This window comes from Leucoraja erinacea, chromosome 8 (assembly GCF_028641065.1).
Source record: "Leucoraja erinacea ecotype New England chromosome 8, Leri_hhj_1, whole genome shotgun sequence".
In the NCBI taxonomy this organism is placed as follows: domain Eukaryota; kingdom Metazoa; phylum Chordata; class Chondrichthyes; order Rajiformes; family Rajidae; genus Leucoraja; species Leucoraja erinaceus.
Genome location: NC_073384.1, coordinates 51,964,631 through 51,983,539, shown reverse-complemented (window position 1 = coordinate 51,983,539; position 18,909 = coordinate 51,964,631). Strand labels below are relative to the sequence as shown.

The 18,909-nt window shown below is 44.1% G+C and overlaps 1 protein-coding gene across 1 annotated transcript in view; it reads right to left on the bottom strand.

Annotated features, from left to right (window-relative positions):
- hhat (hedgehog acyltransferase) overlaps positions 1–18,909 on the bottom strand; it is a 170,483-nt gene that overhangs the window by 126,457 nt on the left and 25,117 nt on the right. Inside the window, exon 7 of the mRNA XM_055640018.1 lies at positions 8,123–8,273. Within this exon, the coding sequence (XP_055495993.1) occupies positions 8,123–8,273 (151 nt within the window). The remainder of the gene's footprint in view (positions 1–8,122; positions 8,274–18,909) is intronic.

Sequence of the window (18,909 nt, the reverse complement as noted above, 5' to 3'; positions counted from 1 at the left end):
TCTCCCTCCCCCCCTCCTCCCCACCTCTCTCCTCCCCTCCCCCTCTCCTCCCCCTCCCCCCCCCCTCTCCTCCCCCTTCCCTCTCTCTCCACACCCCCTTCCCCCCTCCTCTCCTCCCTCTCTCCCCCTACCCCACACATCTCTCCCCCTCCCCTCTATCCTCCCCATCTCCCTCCCTCACCCTTCCTCCCCTCCCTCCCCTTCCTCCTCCCACCCCCCACCCCCTCTCTCCCCCACCCCCATCCCTCTCTCCCCACCCCTTCCCTCTCTTCCCCCGCCCCCTTCCTACCCCTCTGTCCTCTTCCACCCTCCCCCTTACCCCACCCCCACTCCCCCCTTCCTCCCCTCTCTCTCCCCACACTTTCCCTACCACTCTGTCCCTCATCCACCACCCCCCTGCCCCTCTCCCCCTCCCCACTCTTCCACTTCTCTCTTCCCCCCCCCTCCACTCTCCCTCCCCACTCCCTCCCCTCCTCCCCCCCCCCTCTCCCCCCCCCCCTCCCTCCCTCCTCCCCTCCCTTCCCATCCCCCCCCCCCCTCCCCCCCCCCTTCCCATCCCCCCCCCCCCCCCATCCCTCTCCCCCATCCCCCTTTTTTTCCTCCCCCTACCCCGCTCCCCTTTCCCTCCCAAATCTCTCCCCCCTCCTCCTCTCCTTCTCCCCTCCCTCCCCCCCCTCTTCTCACCCTCCCCTCTCCCCACCCCGTCTCCCTCTCCCCTCTCCCCCCACCTGTGTGTTTGAGGGGTGGTTAGTGTGAGTGTGATGCCGCAGTCCACCCCCCCCACACACAAACGCCATTGGGGAAACAGACCCAACGGGTCTGCACTTGGTCTAGTAATATATAAAATTCCCGTGATGGCAGGAAGGACACATATGTTTCAATAAGATACTTCTCACCCTTCTAAATTCCAGAGTATACAGTGGCTTGCAAAAGTATTCATACCCCTTGAACTTTTCCACGTTTTGTCACGTTACAACCACAAACGTAAACGTATTTTATTGGGATTTTATGTGATAGAACAACACAAAGTGGCGCATAATTGTGAAGTGGAAGGAAAATGATACATGGTTTTCAAATTTTTTTACAAATAAAAAACTGAAAAGTGTGGCGTGCAAAAGTATTTGTGTTGGTCTATCACATAAAATCCCAATAAAATTCATTTACATTTGTGGTTGTAACGTGACAAAATGTGGAAAAGTTCAAGGGGTATGAATACTTTTGCAAGCCACTGTCAAGCCCAGCCGCTCCATTCTATCAACATATGATAGTCCCACCATCACAGGAATTAACCTCGTGAGCCAGCACTGCGCTCCCTCAATAGCAAGAATGTCCTTACTCAAATTTGGAGACCAAAACTGCACACAATACGCCATGTGTGGTCTCACTAGGGCCCTGTACAACTGCAGAAGGACCTCTTTGCTCCTATACTCAACTCCTCTTGTTATGAAGGCCAACATGCCATTAGCTTTCTTCACTGCCTGCTGTACCTGCATGCTTACTTTCAGTGACTGGTGAACAAGGACCCCCAGATCTCATTGTACTTCCCCTTTTCCCAACTTGACACCATTCAGATAATAATCTGCCTGCCTGTTATTGTCACTAAAGTAGATAACTTCACATTTATCCACATTAAACTGCATCTGCCATGCATCTGCCCACTCACCCAACCTGTCCAAGTCACCCTGCATCCTCATAGCATCCTCCTCACACTTCACACTGCCACCCAGCTTTGTGACTGCAAATTTATTAATGTTACTTTTAATCCCCATCATCTAAATCATGAATGTATATTGTAAATAGCTGCGGTCCCAGCACCAAGCCTTGCGGCACCTCACTAGTCACTGCCTGCCATTCTGAAACGGACCCGTTAATCCCTACTCTTTGTTTCCAGTCTGCCAACCAATTTTCTATCCATGTCAGTACTCTACACCCAATGCCATGTGCTCTAATTTTGCCCACTAATCTCCTATGTAGGACCTTATCAAATGCTTTCTGAAAGTCCAGGTACACTACATCCACTGGCTCTCCCTTGTCCATTTTCCTAGTTACATCCTCAAACAATTCCAGAAGATTAGTCAAGCATGATTTCCCCTTTGTAAATCCATGCTGACTCAGACTGATCCTGTTACTGCTATCCAAATGTGCTGCTATTTCATCTTTTATAATTGACTCCAGCATCTTCCCCACCACCGATGTCAGGCTAACTGGTCTATAATTCAGTTTTCTCTCTCCCGCCTTTCTTAAAAAGTAGGATAACATTAGCTACCCTCCAATCCACAGGAACTGATCCTGAATCTATAGAACATTAGAAAATTATCACCAATACGTCCACGATTTCTAGAGCCACTTCCTTAAGTACCCTGGGATGCAGACCATCAGGGCCTGGGGATTTATCAACCTTCAGTCTCATCAGTCCTCCCAACACCATTTCCTGCCTAATGTGAATTTCCCTCATTTCCTCCGTCACCCTAGGTCCTCTGGCCACTGGTACATCTGGGAGATTGTTTGTGTCTTCCTTGGTGAAGACAGATCCAAAGTACCTGGTCAACATCTGCCATTTCCTTGTTCCTGGGTTAGAGTGAAGGGATAAATAATATCAGGCCAATTTCAAATTTGTAGTGTTTGCTAAATATAATTGCCTGGTGAGACCTGACAAAAAGGCACTGTATTTGTTCCTGGTTGAACAAAACAAATTGAGTGTATGATTCCTGAGTTCTTAATCTTTGTCACAAGACAATATTTGCCAAGTCTGAGAGCTGGCTGCCTATCCCCTGTTTGTGGCAGACATTAAAGTCATTAAAGCAATAAACACAAAATAAAGTCAACAAGAAAAGAAAGGAATTTCATGGCACATGCTAGACTACTCCTCCACCCACATAAATTGAATAAATTACTAACGGCTCTATTAACCTTCTTCACAACAGCCACACATTTAAAATATAAACTCTAATCTAAAAGATCTCCAGTCGAAACAGTAATGGGCCTGTCCCACTTAGGCAACTCTTTAAGGGCCTGTCCCACTTAGGCGACTTTTTAGGCGGGTGCAGGAGACTCTGCGCTCACCACATGATCGCCACATGTTCGCCACATGGTCGGCACATGTTCGCTGGTGGTCTCTGGTGAGTCTCCTTCATGGTCGCGAGGAGTTCCCTCATTCTGGGAACTAGTCGCGGCATCAGTTTGGTCGCCACAAATTTTTCAACATGTTGAAAAACTTTCTGCAACCAAAAATTGGTCGCCATGGAGAAAATCAAGACTTTTGTAGTCGTAGGTGCAGTTGTATTGGGGTCGCCATGTAATTTTATAGGTAGTCAAGCTAGTCGTAGGTAGTTTCAGTTAATCGCTTATGCTGACCGGGCATTTTCATTGGCTCATTGGGGGGAAAAAAATCATAAGCACGAGTTTTCAGAACCAAGGAGAACCGACCGGTAATGTTAAATGCCTGCCAAACTTCACAGCTGTGTATCTCTGGCTTGTTAATAGCTGTCTGGCTTCTTAAAAATTTCTCCTCTCTTTCTCCCCCCTTCTCCCCTTCTCCCCTCCCCCCCCACCCAGCCCTTCTTTTAAAGGATTTACCGTACACTTCCTGTTCATTGCTGTGTGTGTCTGTATCACCTTGGCTTTGTGCCGTGTGAATTTCAGACAGCGCTCACCCCGCTTTCCCTGGCCCCCGTCTTTGCGATGTGTGTGTGTGTGTGTGTGTGTGTGTGTGTGTGTGTGTGTGTGTGTGTGTGTGTGTGTGTGTGTGTGTGTGTGTGTGTGTGTGTGTGTGTGTGTGTGTGTTGTGTGTGTGTGTGTGTGTGTTCCACTCTGACACTCGCCGTTCCAGTTCCCAGCTTTTCAGCGAGTGCCGCGAACTTGACAATCGCCGGCAGTCCGCTAAAAAATCGCCCACGTGGGACAGGCCCTTTTGGCGACTGCCAGGGGAATGGAATGGGTTTTATTGGAAGTCACCTACGACATCTGGTGACAACCCACGACAGCACCTACGACAACCTACAACAACATAAGACAGCAAAAATTGGCTCTACTGTCGCCGACAAACTTTCAATATGTTGAAAATTTTGTGGCAGTCGCCTGTAGTCGCCCAAACAAATCGCTTAAGGGGGACAGGCCCATAACATATTGAAACAGTAACTTTTGACTTTTCCCACAGAAGCTGGATATATTTTCAATTTGTTTTTAAAATTTCTGTTTGTAGAAATTGTCAATAATTCTAACTCTTTCAAACCTAACCAAATTAGCCCATAAGAAATTAAATTGAATAGCAAATTCCAATTGAATTGTGCAACTAAATAATCAGTTTTACAGCAAAACAGTGTTATAAATATATTTCAAAGATCTCAATTAATTTCTGCCTCCAAATAAAGATGGGCATTGACACCAACCTTGCCAGCAACACACATATCCTTTGATGGCATACAGAGAGATTGTAATCTCAAATCATGGGTAAACCTCAATCAATGCAAATTCCACTGGAGCTTCCACATTCTGTGAGCACCAATGCTCTAATCCCTCTATTCACTCTCTCCAATTATCACCCCATTCTAATACTTACATTTTGCTATTATGTTAATTATTTAGGCACAGAAGGGAGTAGGAATATTATTATTATTTTTTTTAAATATTTTTATTAGTACAGTAAATTACAATAACACACATCAGATATATCTTATTACATTTATTGTACCACTTCGTTTTTCGAGCACTAAAAAAGATAGAAATAAAAGAAGTAAGGAAAGTGAGCAAGAATCGTGAAGGTGCAGGAAAGTGTTGGGAAAAGAAAGCCCCTTAGGGAAGAAGTTAGAGCAGGAAGTAAAGAAAGGAAATAAGACCCTAGAAAGAAAAGAAAAAAAAAGGAAAAACAATCGCTCTAATGTAACACAAAACTCGCAAAAAAGGATATACCAACCGTGTTTTTTTTGGGTTTTTTTAATTTATTTTATACCCACCGTTACCAGATCCTGGTATCATTTATACTTTAAATTACTATTGCACCTTATGCTTGTAATAATTACATAAATGCAGACCACGTCTTTTGGAAGTGGTCTGCTTTGCCTGCTAGGAGGACGGGAGTAGGAATATTATTCAATGTTATACTTATTTTCTATCAAAAATACAAGATCATATCATTGCTTGTCTAATATCTACTTGTCCACCATGGCTCCTGGTTCAAAACTTTTGATTCATTTCCTTACCTTGGATTTTTAAAATTTCAAGCTTATTTTCAAATTCTTCCATGATTTCATCCATCCCAACTTTTAGAATCTGCTCCAACTCTATGATATGTATTGACATCATCACTCACTCAATTCTTCATTCATCAAAAACCCATCATTTAATTGCTTCACCATCACTAATCATAACCATATAACAATTACAGCACGGAAACAGGCCATCTCGGCCCTACAAGTTCGTGCCGAACAACTATTTTCCCTTAGTCCCACCTGCCTGCACTCATACCATAACCCTCCATTCCCTTCTCATCCATATGCCTATCCAATTTATTTTTAAATGATACCAACGAACCTGCCGCCACCACTTCCACTGGAAGCTCATTCCACACCGCTACCACTCTCTGAGTAAAGAAGTTCCCCCTCATGTTACCCCTAAACTTCTGTCCCTTAATTCTGAAGTCATGTCCTCTTGTTTGAATCTTCCCTATTCTCAAAGGGAAAAGCTTGTCCACATCAACTCTGTCTATCCCGCTCATCATTTTAAAGACCTCTATCAAGTCCCCTCTTAACCTTCTGCGCTCCAGAGAATAAAGACCTAACTTATTCATGCCCTCTGCTGCCAAATCACTAAATTATGGAATTCCTTCCCATTGTCTGGCTCTTAACCTTTTCTTAATTTTCACTCCTTAAATCCTCTTTACCTATTGTTTTTAGGAATTTCCCTAATATTTTCTTATCTCGCTCAATGTCAATGTTTATGCCATCTGGAACACTAGACTAACCTTCAGATACGTCTAATGACATTCCACGGTACTTTCCATCAAAGATCTTGGAGCAGAGCAAGATGGGTTACTCTCACGCAAACATGTAGTACGCTCATGGACGAATTCCTGGGTGATTATAGGACCCATTTTAGCGACCAGTCCCCGCCATCTTGTTCCACCATCTTGCTTCCGGCCAAAGATTGAATCTTTGTTTCCGCAGCGGGAAGAAGAAGTGCGCGGCCCGGGGCAGAGGAAGAGGGAGTGCGCGGCCCGGGGAGAGGGAGTGCGCGGCCCGGGGCAGCGGGGAGAGTGAGTGCGCGGCCCGGGGAGAGGGAGTGTGGGGCCTGGGGCAGCGGGCAGAGGGGCATAGGAGGGGGGGGAGACATTGTAGTGTGGGGGCAGGCGAGGGAGTGCCGGGGGGGGGAGAGTTGAGGGGTGGGATAAGGCCTAGTGTGTGTGAAGTTGCGGGGAGGTTTACAATGTTTCTTATTTAATGTCCCTTGTCTAGTCTGAAATAAAGTTCATCATTGGATCAGAAGAAATATAATTGTGTGTGTTATATGATTATATACATTTATATCACATTCATGTATGTGTGTTTATAAACATTTTATTCTTTAACAAGAATTAACAGAATTATGAATCTAACCCTATATCACGCACAAAAACTTCCCCCGCAATGTCAATTACCCTGCGAGTCGGGTCGGTTCCGGTTACTACAAAATCAACTCAAACACTGCTTGTGAGCCATTTAAAAAGAAATGATTTAAAAAACATTAAAAAAGACAATTACCAGAGTCAAATGTTATTCTTGACAAGAAGTATGAACTGACAGAATTATGAATCTAATCCTATATCACACACACAAACTGTTGCCCCGCAACATTGATTACACTGCGAGTCGGGTCAGGTAAGCTCCGGTTACTAAAATGGGCGGGGAAAATGCCCAGGATCCCCTCCGTAGCGTACTACACGTCAGCCCATTGTATTTCACAGGAGTAGCCCATCTTGCTCTGCTCTAAGATCTTTGCTTTCCATTTAGCAAGATGCAGCAAAATTTTACTGGCAATAAAGTGAATGAGACAACTGTCTGTTTGAGAGTAACAATTTTATGGGCCTATCCCACTTAGGCGACTCTTTAAGCGACTGCCAGGGACTAGTTTTAATAGAATTTACCTATGAAACATGGCGACAACCTATGACAGCAAAAATTGTCGTCTCTGTCGCCGAAAATGTTTCAACATGTTGCCTGTAGTCGCCCAAAGAATTGCCTAAAGGTCTTGTCCCACTTTCCTGAGTTACTCAGGAACACTCCCGAGTTTTCCCCTTGATACAAATTCGGAGAATTGCGGCAATAGCCATTCGTAGGTACTCGGGGCAATTAACATGGACATTTTTCAACGTTGAAATAACATCCCGACTTACCTGATGCCCCGAGTTCCTACGGCTGGCATTACGAGCCACTGCGAAACATCTACGGACTCCTACGAGCTCGCTACCGACATTCCCTGACATTCCCCGAGTTCGAATAAAGAGGAAAACTTGGGAGAGTTTGTGAGTAACTCGGGAAAGTGGGACAGGACGTTTTGGGACACGCCCATTAAGCACCATATCTGAGGAAGGATGTGCTGACTCTGGAGAGGGTCCAGAGGAGGTTTACACGAATGATCCCAGGAATAAGTGAGTTAAATTATGATGAGTGTTTTACGGCAATGGGCCTGTACTCGCTGGCGTTTAGAAGAATGAGGGGGGACCTCATTGAAACGTACCAACTAATGAAAGGTTTGGATAGAGTGGGTGTGAAGAGGATGTTTCCACTAGTAGGAGAGTCTAGGACTAGAGGTCATAGCCTCAGAATTAAAGAATGTTCCTTTAGGAAGGAGGTGAGGAGGAATTTCTGTAGTCAGAGGGTAGTGAATCTGTGGAATTCTTCGCCGCAAAAGGCTGTGGAGGCCAAGTCAATGAGTATTTTAAAGGCAGAGATAGATAGATTCTCAATTTGTATGGGTATCAGGGGTTATGGGGAGAAGGCAGGAGAATAGGGTTAGGAGAGAAAGATAGATCAGCCATGATTGAATGGCAGAGTACACTTGATGGGCCGAATGGCCTAATTCTGCTCCTGTAACATGATCTTATGACCTTATAACACTTTATTTTCAACAAAACAAAACTCCAACTTACCTCCACGTCCCTGTAAAACTGTACAAGCTGCTGGTGCACCTTGGCAATCTTGGTGGTTCAACACCATCCAAACACATGATAATCGATGGAATGCCATAGAGCAGCAAATACTTCAGATAGAAGAACAGTGTGTGAGCAAACCCGAGGCCACCTTGCAAAGAAAATGTATAGAAATTATTTGTATTTTCACTGTTCATTTCCTCAAATCCCAATAAGACAATAGCAATATTATTTTTATATAGCACCTCTTAGAAGCAGAATATCTCAGGGCATTTCAGTGGAACCTGTCAAACAATATGTGGCCTAAGAGCACATAAGAATGAATGAAATTTGATGTCAGCGCAGAGATTGAGAGAGCAGAGTTTTGGATAACTTCAGATTAACCAAGCTAAACCTAGGGATTTGATAATGGAATCTCCTTATGATGCAAATTAAATTATCAATTATTTTACATGGATTAATACCAACATTTAAAACATGGAGCAAGCAAAACCTTAAGAGACACATAAAGAATAATTTATTTATCAAAAACCAAGTATATTAATTAGGCAAACAGAGGTAGAACAATTACTAAATAATTCCCTGAATTATAGACCTCAGCAACACCAAAATCTAAGCAATTTTAACTAGAGCTTTTCATAGTCATAGAGTGCAGAATTAGGCCCTTCGGCCCAACTTGCCCATTCCGGCCAACATGTCCCATCGACACTAGACCTACCTACCCGCCTGTGTTAGGGCCATATCCCTCTAAACCTATCCTATCCATGTACCTGTCTAATTGCTTCTTAAACATTGCGATAGTCCCTGCCTCAACTTCCTCTCCCGACAGCCCATTTCATACACCTGCCACCCTTTTCATGAAAGGGTTACCCCTCAGATTCCTATAAAATATTTCCCTCGTCATCTTAAACCTATGCTCTCTGGTTTTCAACTGCCCCACTCTGGGCAAGAGACTCTGTGTGTTTACCCCATCTATTCCTCTCATGATTACGTACACCTCTATAATATCACCCCTCATCCTCCCGCACTCCAGGGAATAAAGACCCAGCCTGCTCAACCTTTCACTATAGCTCACACCCTTGAGTCCTGGCAACATCCTTGTAAATCTTCTCTCTACGAGGTCCAACTTAACAACTTCTTTCATATACCATGGTGCCCAGAACAGAACTCAAAACTCTAACTGCGGTCTCACCAACGTCTTATATAACTGCTACATGACCTCCCAACTTCTATATTCTTTAATCTGACTGATGAAGGCCAATGTGCCAAAAGCCTTTTTGACTACCCATCTACCCATGACGCCACTTCCAAGGAACTATGTACGATAGTAAAGGTTATGGAGGCTGCATCATTGTATTCTGTAGTGTTCTATAATCATATGTTTTTGCAATTTAATTTAATATTTTACATTCTATTATTTGTAGTGCTTAATATTGCATTCATTGCAAGGTTTACTGAATTTCAATAAATTTTAAAATATTAAGAAATGTCTGCAACTCAAGACTAGTTTTATCCTAGTCAGATGGGGGGAGGGGGTTCAGGCTGAAGTCAAGAGAGGTTTACAATAGAACAACCCACAATTCACATGGTAAATACCAGACCTGAGGTCCAAACCATTTTTAGGTCAAAAGCCTAATTCCTATACTGCTCAACAAACTCTTCACATCGTAAATTATCTTCCAACCTTCGTTAAATACTGAGAATATCCCACATCTTCGCTACTCAGCTTGCAATTAAAACTGCGCTCAGTGCAGCCCGTTAGCGCTTGTTGAAGACATTACATTTCTGTCTGCATATTTAGGGAACATAAAAATGAAAATCTTTGTTTTCTCTACCCAACAATGACTAACATGATACTCCTGGAAACGTATCAAGTTGCAGATTATGCCCACAAACCAAGGTTTGTATCTTAATGAGAAACAAAGTGCTGGAGTAACGCAGCGGGTCAGAGAGCACCTCTGGAAAACTTGGATAAGTGACATTTCAGATGGGGACACTTCTTTAGTCTGACGAAGGCTCCAACCCAAAACATCACCTATCCATGTTCTCCACAGATGCTGCCTGACCTGCAGAGTTGTTCCAGCAGTTTGTGTGTTTTTTTTTTTTTTAAACTGCAGTTCCTTGTTCCAATATCCTAATGAGGTTAGCCTGAGATATGTGCATATGTATAGATTTAACCAGGCTACAGCAAAATGTATTGAAATGGCTGGCGCAAAAAATGTGTAAACAGCTAATATTATTAATGTAACAAACTATGCCATTGGCCCAGATTTCTCCAGCAAATATCAGCTTTCCAAATACTGGAACTCTCCAAGGATTAAAGCTGCATAGCTCATTCTTAACATGCTTGCTCAGTGTTTACCAGGAAGAAAATCTGCTCTCAGATCATATGTCATGCTAGACTTGGTTCAGGATTCGTGACGTAATGGATTTCAATGAGTTTAGCAGCTGTAGGTGATAGAGAAAGGTCCTTTTGTTTAATTTCTTTGTGGTTGGCTTAATACGAAGAACATAGATCAGTACAGCAAAAGAACAGGCCCTATGGCCCACAAGGTCTGTGCTGAACACAGAGCTGCCAACTCTCATGCATTGAGCATGAGAATCGCGCATTTCGCCAAATTCTCACGCTCTCACGTTGATCACAGACTTTCTCACGCTCTGTCGTGAGAAATTCTGTGATCAACGAGAATTTCAAAACTAATATCAACTGCATGAACCGCGGGTGTTAGAGAGCCGGGGTGGAGGGAGCGATGGAGTGGTGGGAGCAGATGCGGACGGGGAGCGGGGAGTGTTTGCGGGGCTGGCGAGTTGCTCGCTGCAGCTCCGGCCATGGAGCAGCCTCAGTGCAAGAGTCCCGGGCGTTCGTCGGAAGCGTTGCGCCACTGCCATGAGAGTCTCTGTGCCGAATTCGCCCTGGTGATTGGCATGGACCAGGCTGTGGCTCGGTGCATCCTGGAGGACAACCAGTGGCTGCTGGAAGTAGGTACCAAGCACTGGGTAGAAGCGGTGGAAGATATTGGCCTTCAAACGGGGGTGGTTGGAGAAAGCATCCTGCTTGCCTGCTAGATTTTCACTTACTGTAACTGCAGGGAAAATGTTCCCGATGTTGGGGAAGTTCAGAACTAGTTTAAGAATAAGGGGTAGGCCATTTAGGACTGAGATGAGGACAAACTTTCTTCACCCAGAAAGTTGTGAATCTGTGGAATTCTCTGCCACAGCAGGAGGCCAATTCACTGGATGTTTTCAAGAGAGAGTTACATTTAGCTATTGGGGCTAACAAAATCAAGGGATATGGGGAAAAAACAGGAAAGAGGTACTGATTTTAGATGAACAGCTATGATCATATTGAATGGCAGTGCTGACTCGAAGGGTCAAATGGCCTATTCCTGCACCAATTTTCTATGTTTCTATGCTTGAGTATATGGCAATAAAACTCGACCACTTTTGAAGCATTCATGCATGGTGGAGGTATAATGTAGTCATAGAGTGATACAGTGTGAAAGCAGGCCCTACGGCCCAACTTGCCCACACCCACCAACATGTTCCAACTACACTACCTGCTTTTGGTCTATATCCCTCCAAACCTGGCCTATCCATGTATCAGTCTAACTGTTTCTTAAATGTTGGGATAGTCCCTGCTTCAACCTCCTCTGGCAGCTTGTTCCGTACACCCACCACCGTTTGTGTGGAAAAAGTTACCCCTTAAAAATTTACCTCTTAAAAATACATCAAACAAAAAACATTGAAATCATACTTCTACAATGCACTAAAACATGATTTTAATACATCAAATTTTTAAAAGTCCCTACCGTGGGGGGGCAGCCCCCTCTCACACCCTCCCCCCACTCGGTTGCTCCACTCCCTCGTCGGGTACCCCCAAGGCCAGTGATCAGTGGTCGCTCAGCTTCCCCACTTTCAAAAACGTTCCTCGGCCCCTGGTTCAGACGGAGAACACTGCCAGATGTGAGCAGGGAACTGAGGTCAATTGTCCATGATGTCTGGATCCCAATACTCAGCGCTTCCTGTTTCGGAGTTGGCTAACGTTATTGACTTGTAATTAGCCTGATTTGCAATTAGTTGACAAAACCTTAATTTATTAATCCGGAATATCCAGCAGGGTCAGATAATTGTAATATTAAAATAGCATGCAAGGTGTCAGGCTGTCTGACACAACCTACAGCCCCGATAACTCATTATTTCCTTCAGTTAAATATTGGGAAGGTAGCACTATTGTCATTTGCCACTCAACTGTTATGTTTGCCCTCAGGCTCCTCCTCCTCCCTTTTTCCTTCCTTCTCCCCCCCACCCCCCCCCCATCAGTCTGAAGAAGGGTTTCGGCCCGAAACGTCGCCTATTTCCTTCGCTCCATAGATGCTGCTGCACCCGCTGAGTTTCTCCAGCAATTTTGTGTACCTTTGATCTTCCAGCATCTGCAGTTCCTTCTTGAACACATGTTATGTTTGTTTACCTCACTGACTATTTCTAACCCCCCCCCCCCCACTCAAATTCCTTTGACAGGGTGAATAGAAATGAGAAAACTAATCTCATTGTTTTATTAATTGAACACATAGATGAACATCCTCAAGGAGTGTAATCAGATGGAAACTGATTCAGATGCACTGTTTAAGAGTTTGGTCAAAGAAGGGGCATATAAAGGAGTGAAAAGAGATACTTGCAGGGGAATGTGTGAGGAGGTTATTATTTGTCTTTAGTTTTAGCTTGAACCAGGACATCTGAAGATTCAAAGTTTAATTGTACTGATACTGACTCCAACCAACCACGTGATGAATATCATCCATTCCGGAGGTTTTATTTTTCTGATGCTATTTAAACTTCACTTGGATTTCAATCACTTCAATGTAAAAGTAATTGGGAATGGGGAGCATTGGAACAAAAATTTGCCCTTGGTACATATTAACTGTAATATAATGTATGCATGTTGGTAGGTGCAATCAAAACAATTATCTTTTTATCATTGTTGTGCTATGAATACCACAGAAAATATTATGTACTCTCAAGATCACAGTAAATAGAATAATATTGCTTAAATATATAGTTATTGGACTTTGCATTTCGGAAAAGTCCCAGCTGAGCAAATTACTGAAAATATCGAGGGTGAAAATGACTTCAGGACAGTTTGTTAGGAAAATGAAGAAAATGGTAACAGAATACTTAGACAGCCGAATTATAATTTTATGGATGAGAAATTGTGTTCATCCAATTGATGACTTCTTTGACCAAGTAACTAACATGTTAGATAACAAAGAAGCCAATGGATGTAGCAAATTTTGTTACACAAAATTTGGTCCGTGAAGGGCCCCATAAAAGATAACCGCATTAGATAGGCACCTGTGGACATGAACGTAATAGGTTAAGTCCTGGGGGTCAGATATGGGGCTGTATGTGAGGGCCAGATATATTGTCAGTGCAGAGGGGCTAGGAGCAAGGCCAAGTGTGCATCCAGAGTCAAGGTCTGGAATAGTACTAGGTGTGCAGTCAAAGTTGGGAAAATGGGAGTGTTCAGCACTGGGAACCTAAGCAGGTAAGCAGCTATGATCAGGGTAGAATAAGGGGACCAGGTGTAAGGCTGGACTCAGGGTCAGGAATGAGGAGAAGGTATGTAACTGGAGTCAGGGTCAGGAGTAGTACCAGGTGTGCAGTGAGACCCAGGTTGGTCAACATGGGCCAAGTGCTTGATTATAATCTGATTTCCATATATGAATACACCAAGATCATTCATGTGCTGCACCTGTTGATCAGAGTCTGGCTCTACTGTGGAATGTAATTAGGAATGTAATTTAGCCTAACCTTATTCATAGTTAATCCAATCTAAAGCATAAATATTGCATGCAAGTGTAAGTTAAAAGACTCGCTACAATATGCACCATATCGCACAATTTCAAGCTGAAAAATGCAAAAGCTCTGTCCTCAAATTTCCTTGCGGAATGTCCCTGAGGAATGTCCTTCCTCAAATTCCCAGCATATCCATTTGCCTAACCAAATGTATTTTAAATGCATCTAACGTATCTGCTTCAACCACCATTCCAGAGTATTCCAGTGCATTCTAGGCACCCACTATCCTCTGTGTAAACGTTTCCCCTCTCACATTAAAGCTACGCCCGCCAGTATCTGATTATTCCATCCTGGGAAATAGATTCAGTCCATCTACCCTACTTCTGCCTCTCATAATTTTACATACTTCTATCAGGCTCACCGCAACCTCCAACTTTCTGGAAAAAACTATCAAAGTCTGTCAAAACCTCTCCCTGCAGCCAATACACCGTAATCCAGTCATCATTCCGGTAAGCCTCCTCAGCACCCTTTCCAAAGCCTCCACATCGTTCCAATAATGGGGGTTCAGATCTGCACACAATATTGCAAATTAATGATTTAAATAATTTAAAAGATTCTTCAAAAAAATTTGTTGATTATTTCTGTGGATTGTAGCAGTTAAAAGACTCGCTACAGTATGCAGCAGATTGCACAATTTCACGCTGAAAAATGCAAAAGCTCCATAACAATGGGAGGGACGGGACCCCGCTCCCACACCCTCTCCCCCTAAAGGTTTAAGAAGGAATTGCAGATCGAAGGTAGACAAATCAAAGGTAGACAAAAAGGTCTAAAGAAAAGTCTCGACCTGAAACGTCCCCCATTTCCTTCGATCCATAGTTGCTGCCTCACCCGCTGAGTCTCTCCTTTCTAAAGGTATTTCCTTTTATTCTGAGACAAGTGGAAACTTCCTTTCTACATCCACTCTATCTAGGCCTTTCACTATTTGGTAAGTTTCAATAAGGTCCACCCTCATCCTTCTAAACTCCATCGAGTACAGGCCCAGTATTATTTTTAATAGTCTACATGATCAGCTTTGGCAGCCGGCAAAGCTGACTCTGAGTTTATGATACATCAGAGACAAAAAGGATTTTTCCAGTGCATGATCCAGGGAGCCGTTGGTGCGAGGGGAGGAGTACCTGCGCTGTAATTATAAAATACATCGCGGGGCTTGCTTTCACAGAGGCCCAGGGACCTGACACCAAAATCGGCAACGTTCCAGAGAAGGAGTCTGGTGGAAGCCTCTGATTGGTGGAAGATGACCAGAGGAAGCAGCTGATTGGGTGCAACCCAGGGTTTACATTTTTACATTTCTGCCTTCAGGTTAAGGATTCTGGGAGTTGAGTGTACAGCATTTATTAGTATTTATTAGTAAAGTTTAAAGGGTAAAGTTTTGTGTTTTTTAATATTTAATATAGTTAATTTGGGAGTAAGATATGTCAGTGGAGATTGGCCCTGTGGTTTGCTCAGCCTGCAACATGTGGGAGATCAGGGATATGGTTGGTGTCCCTGGTGACTACGTTTGCAGGAAGTGTGTACAGCTGCAGCTCCTGGCAGACTGCATTGAACGATTGGAACTGCGGCTGGATTCATACTGGAGCATCCACGATGCTGAGAAAGTCGTGGATAGCACGTACAGCGAGTTGGTCACACCGCAGGTAAAAGGCAAGAGGACAGAAAGGGAACGGGTGGCCAATAGCCAGCAACGCAGTAGGCAGGTAGCGCAGGAGTCCCCTGCGGTCATCTCCCTCCTAAACAGGTATACCATTTTGGATACTGTTGAGAGAGATGGCTCATCAGGGGAATGCAGCAGCAGCCAAGTTCATGGCACCATGGGTGGCTCTGCGGCACATGAGGGGGGGGAGAGTGGAAGGGCAATAGTAATAGGGGATTCAATTGTCAGGGGAATAGATAGGCGTTTCTGCGGCCGCAAACGAGACTCCAGGATGGTATGTTGCCTCCCTGGTGCAAGGGTCAGGGATGTCACTGAACGGCTGCAGAACATTCTGGAGGGGGAGGGTGAACAGCCAGTTGTCGTGGTGCATATTGGCACCAACGATATAGGTAAAAAAAGGGATGAGGTCCTACAAGATAAATTTAGGGAGCTAGGAGATAAACTTAAAAGTAGGACCTCAAAGGTAATAATCTCTGGATTACTACCAGTACCACGGGCCAGTCAGAGTAGAAATAGGAGGATATTGCAGATGAATGCATGGCTTGAAAAATGGTGCAAGGGGGAGGGATTCAAATTTTTAGGGCATTGGAACCAGTTCTGGAGAAGGTGGGACCAGTACAAATAGGACAGTCTGCACCTCGGCTGGAATGGAACCGTGTCCTTGGGGGAGTGTTTGCTAGTGCTGTCGGGGAGGATTTAAACTAATGTGGCAGGGGGATGGGTACAAGAGCAGAGAGGCAGGGGGGTGTAAAATGAGGGTAGAAGCAATAAGTAGCAAGGTGAAAAGTAAAAGTGGCAGGCAGACAAAACCAGGGCAAAAATCAAAAAGGGCCACTTTTCAACATAATTGTATAAGGGGTAAGAGCGTTGTAAAAACAAGCCTGAAGGCTTTGTGTCTCAATGCAAGGAGCATTCGTAATAAGGTGGATGAGTTGAACATGCAGATAGCCATTAATGATTATGATATAGTTGGGATCACGGAGACATGGCTCCAGGGTGGCCAAGGCTGGGAGCTGAACATCCAGGGATATTCAATATTCAGGAGGGATAGAGAGAAAGGAAAAGGAGGTGGGGTAGCATTGCTGGTTAGAGAGGAGATTAATGCAATGGAAAGAAAGAACATTAGTTTGGAGGATGTGGAATCGGTATGGGTAGAGCTGCGAAAAACACTAAGGGGCAGAAAACGCTGGTGGGTGTTGTGTACAGGCCACCTAACAGTAGTAGTGAAGTTGGAGATGGTATCAAACAGGAAATTAGAAATGCGTGCGACAAAGGCAAAACAGTTATAATGGGTGACTTCAATCTACATAAAGATTGGGTGAATCAAATTGGCAGGGGTGCTGAGGAAGAGGATTTCTTGGAATGTATGCAAGATAGTTATCTAAATCAACATATAGAGGAACCAACGAGAGAGCAGGCTATTTTAGACTGGGTATTGAGTAATGAGGAAGGGTTAGTTAGCAGTCTTGTTGTACGTGCCCCCTTGGGCAAGAGTGACCATAATATGGTTGAGTTCTTCATTAGGATGGAGAGTGACATTGTTAATTCAGAAACAATGGTTCTGAACTTAAAGAAAGGTGACTTTGAGGGTATGAGACGTGAATTGGCCAAGATTGACTGGCAATTAATTCTAAAAGGGTTGACGGTGGATATGCAATGGAAGACATTTAAAGACTGCATGGATGAACTACAAAAATTGTTCATCCCAGTTTGGCAAAAGAATAAATCAGGGAAGGTAGTGCATCCGTGGATAACAAGGGAAATCAGGGATAGTATCAAAGCGAAGGATGATGCGTACAAATTAGCCAGAAAAAGCAGCATACCAGAGGACTGGGAGAAATTCAGAGACCAGCAGAGGAGGACAAAGGGTTTAATTAGGAAAGGAAAAATATATTATGAAAGATAACTGGCAGGGAACATAAAAACCGACTGCAAACGTTTTTATAGATATGTGAAAAGAGTTTAGTTAAAACAAATGTAGGACCTTGCAGTCAGGAACAGGTGAGTTGATCATGGGGAACAAGGATATGGCGGACCAATTGAATAACTACTTCGGTTCCGTCTTCACTAAGGAAGACATAAATAATCTGCCGGAAATAGCAGGGGACCACGGGTCAAAGGAGTTGAGGAATTGAGTGAAATCCAGGTTAGTCGGGAAGTGGTGTTGGGTAAATTGAATGGATTAAAGGCCGATAAATCCCCAGGGCCAGATAGGCTGCATCCCAGAGTACTTAAGGAAGTAGCTCCAGAAATAGTGGATGCATTAGTAATAATCTTTCAAAACACTTTAGATTCTGGAGTAGTTCCTGGGGATTGGCGGGTAGCAAACATAACCCCACGATTTAAGAAGGGAGGGAGAGAGAAAACAGGGAATTACAGACCAGTTAGTCTAACATCGGTAGTGGGGAAACTGCTAGAGTCAGTTATTAAAGATGGGATAGCAGCACATTTGGAAAGTGGTGAAATCATTGGACAAAGTCAGCATGGATTTACGAAAGGTAAATCATGTCTGACGAACCTTATAGAATTTTTCGAGGATGTAACTAGTAGCGTGGATAGGGGAGAACCAGTGGATGTGGTGTATCTGGACTTCCAGAAGGCTTTCGACAAGGTCCCACATAAGAGATTAGTATACAAACTTAAAGCACACGGCATTGGGTGTTCAGTATTGATGTGGATGGAGAACTGGCTGGCAAACAGGAAGCAAAGAGTAGGAGTAAACGGGTCCTTTTCACAATGGCAGGCAGTGACTAGTGGGGTACCGCAAGGCTCAGTGCTGGGACCCCAGCTATTTACAATATATATTAATGATCTGGATGAAGGAATTGAAGGCAATATCTCCAAGTTTGCGGATGACACTAAGCTGGGGGGCAGTGTTAGCTGTGAGGAGGATGCTAGGAGACTGCAAGGTGACTTGGATAGGATGGGTGAGTGGGCAAATGTTTGGCAGATGCAGTATAATGTGGATAAATGTAAGGTTATCCATTTTGGTGGCAAAAACAGGAAAGCAGACTATTATCTAAATGATGGCCGATTAGGAAAAGGGGAGATGCAGCGAGACCTGGGTGTCATGGTACACCAGTCATTGAAAGTAGGCATGCAGGTGCAGCAGGCAGTGAAGAAAGCAAATGGTATGTTAGCTTTCATAGCAAAAGGATTTGAGTATAGGAGCAGGGAGGTTCTACTGCAGTTGTACAGGGTCTTGGTGTGACCACACCTGGAGTATTGCGTACAGTTTTGGTCTCCAAATCTGAGGAAGGACATTATTGCCATAGAGGGAGTG